The sequence below is a fragment of the Neopsephotus bourkii genome, unplaced genomic scaffold, assembly GCF_033783945.1.
Source record: "Neopsephotus bourkii isolate Nb327-2 ecotype Australia unplaced genomic scaffold, CSIRO-AGI_Nbou_v1 NB_1820, whole genome shotgun sequence".
NCBI classification, from domain to species: domain Eukaryota; kingdom Metazoa; phylum Chordata; class Aves; order Psittaciformes; family Psittacidae; genus Neopsephotus; species Neopsephotus bourkii.
In genome coordinates, this window is record NW_026902293.1 from 1,360,512 (window position 1) to 1,369,862 (window position 9,351).

Consider the following 9,351-nt stretch of genomic DNA (forward strand, 5'->3'; position numbering starts at 1 on the left):
GCAGGTTTTGCTCCTCTCCTTTCTTCTTCATCCCAACTTGCTGGACAACTGGAAGCTGCAGAGAACTTGAAACTGTCAGTGGGCTCATGACAAAGGTCGAAAACCTTCTACTTGCCTTTGATTAATGATAATACCTGAAGTGGCTGGCAATAAATAGTGTTGAATAAAGGCATGGGTTTTGGGAAAAGGGTTGCCCAGCACAGCAGTCCTGGGTGCCAACCGGTTTGTATTGCATAGGTAGATCTTACAACAACCCTTAGCCCACAGCTTTTGCAGATTAAAATCTAATTCTTGCGTGTAGAAGTGTAGTCCTTCCCTTGAGAAGAACTCCCTTCTTCCCTGACCCTTCCATAGCACATCAAAAATGCGGCAGGCTTATGCACTGCCAATACGTATGGAGCAAATTTTTCTGAAGCTCCGTCCCAGCCCCGCTTTTCCATAGGGTGTGTCTTGACTTTCCAACTCTGGATGATGCTCACCCAAATCTGCCCTGCAGCCCTTCTGAAAACATTAAACCTTCCGCACGTCCCCTGAATGCCTCTGGTAATTGGGTATTAAGAGGACCCAAACCCGGCTGATGACCTCTTCCCAGGGCTCGGCTCCGGTGTTGGCGTGGGGGAAGTGGTTGCTTCCCCGGCAGGAGGCGGAAGAAGGCTGCAAGTGGGGGCGGAGAAGCAAAGTGCCCCGCGGCTTCCTCACTGCCGCCCCCTGTGCAGGGCCGGGCTCTGCCGCTGCTGTCCCGGAACCGCACCGCTTCCCGGAACCGCATCTGCTCTGCGTTTAGTGGTTCTGGTTGACTCCCAAAAGTAAGGGTGACACCTTCAAAACGCCTCTCCAGCCTTGCCAACACAGCCGCCCCCCAGTTGCACTTTAGCAAGGCAGCGCCTCAGGCCCCTTCCCCTAGGGACAAGGAGTGCTCTTTCCCTGCAGCTCCCCGGGGCCACTCGGGCCCAAACGGTGTCCAGCTCGGTTTTTTTGAGTCACTGTTTTAGCAGTTCCTCGTGTTGCAAGGGGTCCGTACTCGGATCTCGATTTTTTTCCAACAAGCTCCTTATGTGGGTGTCACACTGCAGTTGGAGTCCTTTCCCTATTTATTTTCTTTTTCATTTTCTTTTTCCTTTTCGTGTGTGTGTTCCCTTTCCTCCTTAGGTTTGTCGGTAGAAGAGTCGGTAGGCCTCAGCTGACGGAAAGAGTCTTCAAAGTCGCTGAATTGAAACGAGTTCAGGATTCGTCTGTACGGGGCAGCTGGCAGGGAGAAGTAAGGTGGTGAGAATGAACCCTCACTCAATAATGGGGGTAGCTGGACTGTAAATGTCAGGAAGCGGCAGTGCTGTGCTCTGAGAAACCAGCATTAGCTTTGGGGCAGATTTATGCCCGTTGTTCGTTTCTGGTAGTTGCGTGCTTTTCGAACTAGAAAAAGAGTAATCCATAGGCTGCAGAATTTCTCTTTCTAGATAAGTTTTACTTATTTAGGTGTTGTTTCGGAACAAATCGCCCAGGAGAACTGCTGATGGGCTCCCCTTGAGGTTTGTACTGAGACAGTGGTGTGCATTGGGGCTCAACAGTGGGTTACCACCACGGCGCTGCTGTGCCGAGTAATGTGTTACAGACGGGACTGTGAAATCCAGGATGTACATAATCACATTTGCTTAACGTTAAATAGGCAATTAACGTGTTCACTAATTAAATGCCTGCAAGATCAGAGCTCTATTTCTCCGCTGCAGCTTCCCATCTGCAAGAAGTAGACAGTTTCTTTCACCTTCTCTTTGAATAGAAGCTCTTAAATACGGCATGTGGTTCCTCATCTAATGCAGTGTGGTGGTCCATCAAGTCTTCTTGACGACTGATACTCTTTTATCACGGAATCATAGAATCACAGGATGGTTTGTGCTGGAAGGGACCTTGAAGATCATCTAGCTCCTACCCCCGTGCCACGAGCAGGAACCCCTTACATTAGACCATGTTGCTCAAAGCCCCATCCAACCTGTCCTTGAACACTGCCAGGGATGGAGCAGCCACAGCTTCTCTGGGCAATCTATCCCAGTGTCTCACCACTCTCACAGATGATACTTTAACTGTATGTGTTTTACCCTGAAAGATTAACTCAGAAGCTCACAGGAGGTCTGCGGCACAAGGAGATTTCAACTAAATGCGAATCCTGCTCCAGAGCAAATGCTGTGTAATTTTCCTTGTTCCTGTTGACTGCTGAATGACTTCTCTCTAGCTTGGCTGCAGCTGAATATATCCTCTGTTTTGGGATTTAAAAAAAAAAAAAAACAACACCACAAACCACAAACCAGCCAAACAACAACCAAAACAAGAAACAAAACAAAACAAAACAAAACAAAACAAACAAACAAAAAAAAAACAACCACAAAGCCTACATCTTCCAAAGACAAAAATAAAAGGAATTTAAGCGACTCCTACGCTGTAGGGAATAAGCAGTTTCTACCCTGTAAAAGGACAGGTTACACGAAGGAGAAAGGCGGGTTACCTGTTTCCTGTGCGTGCCCCGAGGGGCGCGGAACCGCCCGGCCCCGGAGCTGCCAGCACAGACCGCACGATCCTCTCCCCACCCCGCACAGCCCTGTCCCCCGCCGCTTCTGGCTTCCCACGGCTGAGGAACGGGCTCAATTACACCCTTATATTATTTCTGAAACTTTGTTTTGAGGAGTAGGTGATTTATCCGCCGCCTCTCCTAATGTCCTTCCTTTATGCTGCTGAATCCGTATTTGAAACCTCTGGATCTACTTGAGAGAGTCCAGAGGAGGTCCACAAAAATGGCCAGAGAGAGGTCTGGAACACCTTTCTTGTGAAGAGGCTGAGAGTTGGGGTTGTCCATCCTGGAAAAGAGAAGGCTCTGGGGAGACTTCAGAGCAGCTTACAGCATGTAAGGTTGAACTACAGGAAATCTGGAGAGGGACTTTTTACACGGGCATGTAGTTGATAGGACAAGAAGAAATGGCTTTAATCTGAAAGAGGCAGATTCAGATTAGACATTAAGAAGAAATTCTTCCCTATGAGGGTGATGAGACACTGGAACAGGTTGCTCAGAGAAGTTGTGGCTGCCCCATCCCCGGCAGTGCTCAAGGCCAGGCTGGATTGGGCTTTGGGCAACCTGGTCTAATGGCAGGTGTAGGTGTCCCTGCCCATAGTGGGAACTAGATGATCTTTAAGGTCCCTTCCAAACCAAACGATTCTGTGATTTTATTTTGGGCTCTCGGAAATCACCCGTACCTGCTCGGGGGAGGTGCCGGTGACGATGATGCACAGTGGAGCCGCTTTACGGGACAAGTCCTAGGAGCTCACACTGTTGACTTTTGACATACCGTGAGGGAATGGCATGACGCAGCTCACATCTCGCCATGATGCCGCTTCCTGGACGGTGCCGTAACCTGGCCAGTGCTCATTTAACCTAATTGACTGAGACATTTTGTGTCCGCCTAAGGGAAGCCCCAGAATGCTCGGGGGGTGGGTTGCGGGTGTCCTGCCCAGTCTCTCTAGAGCGTTCCTCAAAGGGACAGCGGACGCCCGCTCCACGATTAACAGGGCTGGTACGCTCTTGGCGACCAAGCACCGCGGTAGCCCTTAGGTGCCGCTACCGAACAGCAGGGATAGAGGGTGCAGCGGCGGGCACGGAGGACAGAGGCGGCCGCCAAGAGCAGCGGTGTGGCTCCAGGCTTTTAAGGCAGTCAGCTAAAAGCGATGAGGAGCGGTGAGGCTGATCCTGACCTCGACTCTGTCCCTGCTCTTGAGGTTGTCAGAGTTTTCACTAAAAATCGACTCCCGGTTACAGCAGTGAATGGAACGGTTGCCTGATTTTACACTGGGGAAGTTTAAAATGAGTATTTAAAGGATACAAGTCATCCTTTGTGCTTGACTGTTAAAAACTAGAGCGGAGAAGCTATTTCTCCCTGCACTTTCAGGCGTTTAAATATAAATATGTTAATCTACGTTCTGTCCGAACTCAGGCTGTCATCGTTATCGCCATTATCATTATCGTTAAATGGCCGCTCCATCGTTTCTCCAGTATTTATCCTGCCCCGACCCTTTCCCGTCTTGCAGGCATTTATGTCGACTCTCGGACTTCCGTGCTCCCCAGGGAAGCCGAAAGGCTGAGTAATTCACATCAGCGTTGATGTTCTTTTAAGAATTAACCTGAAACTACTTAGTCTCGACTTCAATCCACACACGACCGAGCAAGAAACTCTACGATGCCTTCAATAACACCCGTGTCGGTTTATTATGGACACGATCTATTCAGTATTTCTTCCCAATCCCCCACGTAACTGCCCACCCCTGATACTTAATTAACAGGCAGTAATCGCATGGATAAAGGCACCGATGTTGTGAGCTTTGAACTGTAAAACGGCCCAGGGGGGGGCACACTGCTCTTGCCAAGGTCGCCGTTCGCTCGGCTGCTCGTTCATGGACAAATCTAGGCACACAAACTGCATGGAATGTGGCCCTAATAACTTTCCCAGATGTGCGGTGAGAAATAGTGTAATCGGCACGATGGAAAACAACATCCAATACACATTCAGTGGTGTTTTCCATTGAGTGTCCCACTTCTCAGGACCACGTTTGCAATGATGGCAGGCATACAGTAAGAAAAATATTTTTCAAAATCAAACCCAAAGCCACCTCTTTCTAAGGAAAACCATACACTATCACTTTCACAACCTTTCTAAATGTTCCGATGAACTAAGGGTTGGCTTGATTTTGCACACACCGCGTTTCAGTGGAACCAGCTGGCCAAGGAGGAGAGCCACACCGACAGAAAGAGCGGAGAGGATGCCGCGGGCATCGACAGTGACAGCGGGTTGGGGATAGAACCTTCCCCGGGCGCGGTGCTACGCTGGGAGAGGCTGGTGGTAAGGGCGAGGGGGACCCCACACGGCTCCCTCTACCTGCTCAGGTGCCGGCCGCGCCGGGAGGAGCCCCGGGGACGTCCCGCCCCGCAGCGGGAGCCGCCGCCACCGCTCGGCGCCGCGCCACCGCCCCCGAGGCCCCATTGGCCGCGTCGCCGCTCAAATAGGGCCGCGCGACGGCGGCCGCCAGCAGCGAGCGGGGTCCGAGCGACGAGAGCAGCCGCTGCCCCCCCCGGAGCTCTCAGTCCCGGCGGCGCAGCCAGACATGAGCAGCCCCGATGCGGGGTACGCCAGCAGCGAGGACCAGGTTCAGGGGCGGTGCTCGTTGCCCGTTATGATGCCGGCCGTGGGCCCATGCCCGTGGGCAGAGTCGCTGAGCCCCCTGAGCGAGGCGAAGGCGAAGGGCGAGGCGGCGGCGTCAGGGGCGTCGGGCAGCCGGAGCAAGAGCGAGGCGCGGATCCGGCGGCCCATGAACGCCTTCATGGTGTGGGCGAAGGACGAGCGCAAGCGGCTGGCGCAGCAGAACCCGGACCTGCACAACGCCGAGCTCAGCAAGATGCTGGGTGAGCGCGAGGGGTGCCGGCAGGCGAGGAGGGGGGCTCGGGATACTGGCGGGTAGTAGGATGCGGCGGGCGGGTTCATGAAATGGGGAACTCGTGTGGGTGTCGAGGCACGGACTGCGGGCGGGATCCGGGGGCTCCCGTTGTGCCGGGGTTCCAGGTGTGCGGCGTTCCCGATATGCCAGGGGTCCCTCGGAGCGGGTTCGAGAGCTCGAAGCCGGCGGCCGCGCGGGGCTCGGGGCCGGGCTGCGGACGAGACGGCGGCGCCGTCGGGGCCGGGCGCGGAGTCCCGCCCATGTGCGGCCGGTCTGACGGTGGTCGTGTGCGCAGGTAAATCGTGGAAGGCGCTGTCGCTGTCTGAGAAGCGCCCGTTCGTGGAGGAGGCGGAGCGGCTGCGGGTGCAGCACATGCAGGACCACCCCAACTACAAGTACCGGCCGCGGCGGCGGAAGCAGGTGAAGCGCCTGAAGCGGGTGGAGAGCGGCTTCCTGCAGCACGGCCTGGCGGAGCCGGCGGGGCCCGGGCTGAGCACCGAGGCAGGCGGCAGAGGCGGCAGGATGTGCGTGGAGGGCCTGAGCCTGCCCTACGGCGAGCAGGGCTACGCGGTGTCGGGCGTGGGCCACTACCGGGACTGTCCGCCGCTGGGCGCCGGCTTCGACGGGTACAGCCTGCCGACGCCGGACCCGTCGCCGCTGGAGACGGCGGAGAGCGAAGCGCCGTTCCTGGCGGCGGGGCTGCAGGAGGAGTGCGCTCTGGTGCCCTACGGCTTCGCCCCGCACCCGGCGGCGGCGGGCGAGTACTCGGCGGCGGCGGGCGAGAGCCCGGCGGGCGCGGCGCTGCGCCGGCACTTGCCTCCCGGCGAGGCGCTGGGCCCGGGCCCGGCGCTGCAGGGGCTGCAGGGGCTGCTGGGCTGCCCGGCACCGCTGCACGCCTACTACGGGCAGGCGTGCCAGCCGCCGGGCCCGGGGCGCGGCCCGTTGCCGCCGGGGGCCGTCGGGCAGCCGTCGCCGCCGCCCGAGGCAGCGCCGTGCCGGGAGCAGCTGGAGCAGCTGCCGCCGGAGGAGCTGCTGGGCGAGGTGGACCGCACCGAGTTCGAGCAGTACCTGCACTTCGCCTGCAAACCCGAGCTGGGGCTGACCTTCGCCGGGCACGACGTGGCCGAGGGTGTGGGTCCCGTCTCCTCGGCCGTGTCGGACGCCAGCACCGCCGTGTACTACTGCGGCTACCCCGACGTGTGAGGGCCTCTCTCGGGGACACGGCTCGTCTCGGCTCTTCTTGGGTTGGACTTGCGGGTGGGCGTGCTGTCCCACTCCTGTTTATGTAATTTATTTGAATCTTCTCGGAACAGTTTCACAAACGCTGTTTGGGCGGAAGTACATTACTGTCATGAAGATTAAAGCATGGGTCAAACTGGTTTTAGACTGATGTGCCAACATGTTCACCTTTTTTTTACCTCCATGCCCAAATGTTCTTCATTGTTGCACCATCAGCATTGTGACTTGTTTGCCCAGAACACGGCTTTATTAGCTGTTTTTAACTATATTTATATTTTTTTTGTACTTCAGGAAAATAAATTTATGTGCAGCTTTTATGTGTCATTCTTCTTGGCTGCTTGGCTTTTATGGAGACTAATCTACAGTTAAATCAGTCATGCTCGAAAGTAAAATGAATGCAGATACTGTGTGGCAGTTTCTTTCACCATGACAATGGCTTTAAAACGGTCTCCAGCACCTAAAATGTTTGTTCCCAGGTGTGGCTGTATTTCATAACTGAACGACTAAACTTGCACAGCTCTCTGTCTCTTGGAGTACAGAACTGTACCTAGCTGCGGGTTTTGTATTTTTTTTCCCCCTTTTATAAGTGCCAGCTGGAATTTGCAGCTGCCATTAACGTACTGGGGAAATCCTGCTGCCTGAAACTATAGTCTCTAACAGAAGAAGCTAGGTAAGTCTCACACTTTTAAAGTGTGCCTGGAAGCCAAGGGGATTTGCACTCTTGTAGACATGAAGGTGGTTTTGCTTTACACAGTGATTTATGTTTGACTTGAATGATTCACAAAGAGCATTGTTATTGTATTTATAAACCCTTTTACTTTCTGCCACCTACCTTCACCTAGCATTACGTCGTTTTATGTAATGGGGTTCATGCTTATATTGCTAAGGAGAAAATGGAGCCCAAATGCTCATCTTAATTGCTCTCAATCAGCTGACAATATCAGCCATTAAAACAGGAGAGGTTTCAGCATGTTCAACTATGCTGCTCTGTGACAGTTCTGCCCGTGCAAGAGTGCAACTACCTCGCCTTCTCATCATAACCCTGTCAGGTAAGCACAAAGCTAACAGCACTTCTGATGTCTCTCTTCTGAAGGCACAGTTTGGGGTCAAACTACAATAATTGTAGCAGAGAGTTTCAAATATTTTGATTTGCAAATGACAGTTCAAAAGTGATATCAATGATGTTTATAATATAAATATTGTTTGTAAGTGTGCTTCGGCTTGCGCTAGATTCTTAGACTACCGAGTCATGGATGGAGAAATCCTACAAAAATTCCATTTATGTAACCTGTGCTTGGATTTATAAAAATTCTATGATTATGACCATTTTCTGAACACCTGTTACATACAAAGAGCCAGGTGCATTATTTTCAAGCAAATAACCTACTAGAAATGCACTTGAGGAATTAATGTCTTATTTAAGTCAGGAAGTGTAATTGCATTTGGTCAGAAGAAACCCTGATAATGTCCACTGACTTCAGTGACACTTGTAAATTGCATATGAATGGAATAGCAAAAGCTCTCTTGAAATCATGTTTGCCTCCAATTTTGTAACTTTTTTTTTTTCCTCTCAATTTTGCAAGAAGCATGAAGGCCAGTATCAAGTTTATGATACTAAGCTGTTACCTTGTAACAGTCTACAATACCTAAAGAGGGCCTACGGGAAAGCTGGAGAGGGACTTTTTACAAAGACATGGAGTGATAGAACAAGGGAATAGACTTAAACTGAGGGTGAGCAGATTTTGATTAGATACTAGGAAGAAGCTCTTTACTATGAGGGTGGTGAGACTCCGGCACAGGTTGCCCAAAGAAGCTGTGGCTGCCCCATCCCTGGCAGCGTTCAAGGCCAGGTTGGATGGGTCTTCGAACAACCTCGTCTCGTGGAAGGTGTCCCTGCCATGGCAGGGGTGGGGTTTGGAGCTAGACGATCTTTAAGATCCCTTCCAATGCAAACCCTTCTGCATTTCTATGAAGGTGTGAAATAAGACTGCCTGTATGTCACTCTTTTAATAACAAAATAGTCATACTTATTTTAATATGCTATATTTCTTTGGAACGAAACATTGAAGATATTACAATTATAGGCTAGTATAAATTTAACAGCAGTGAAAGCTCTACAGTTGAACAGGTTGGGTTATCCAGTTGTGGCTCCTAGGTTAGCACCCCCTGTAATGACTACCATGGTACTCATACTCCTTCAGTTACTGACTATTAGAACTACAGGAGGTGTTCTTGCTCATGCCATTGCACAAATATTGCTGTTCTAACCCCCCAAAAACAATAACAAAGACAAACACTCGTAGACTCTGAACAGATGTTTAGGTGCATTAAAACAATATGAATTTTATTTGTATTGGGATTTTTTTTTGTTATATTAAGTAATTACATATGTCTTAAGACTATTTTTTTTGTATCATACAATATTATTATAGCCACAGTGCCTAGCAGAATTATGTTATGAAATTTAAAATAATCTTCCAGTAAAAGAAAATTAAGGAAGGAAAGTAAACTTAATTCAGGAAATCACAAAATAAAGGTTAAATGGAGATCTTCCAAAGCTAAGCTTACGAGTACAACTCTAATATTTAGTGAGTAGTGTTATACAGGCATTAATTGTAAATGATGTACACATTTTCTGTGGAACTC

The 9,351-nt window shown here is 51.4% G+C and overlaps 1 protein-coding gene across 1 annotated transcript; it reads left to right on the plus strand.

Annotated features, from left to right (window-relative positions):
• Positions 1-5,040: 5,040 nt before the first annotated feature.
• LOC133206643 (transcription factor SOX-17-like) lies at positions 5,041-6,765 on the plus strand. Its single transcript, XM_061342776.1, has 2 exons — positions 5,041-5,434; positions 5,762-6,765. Exons 1-2 carry the CDS (start codon positions 5,137-5,139, stop codon positions 6,667-6,669), a joined length of 1,206 nt encoding a protein of 401 aa, XP_061198760.1. The 5' UTR covers positions 5,041-5,136; the 3' UTR covers positions 6,670-6,765.
• Positions 6,766-9,351: the final 2,586 nt, after the last annotated feature.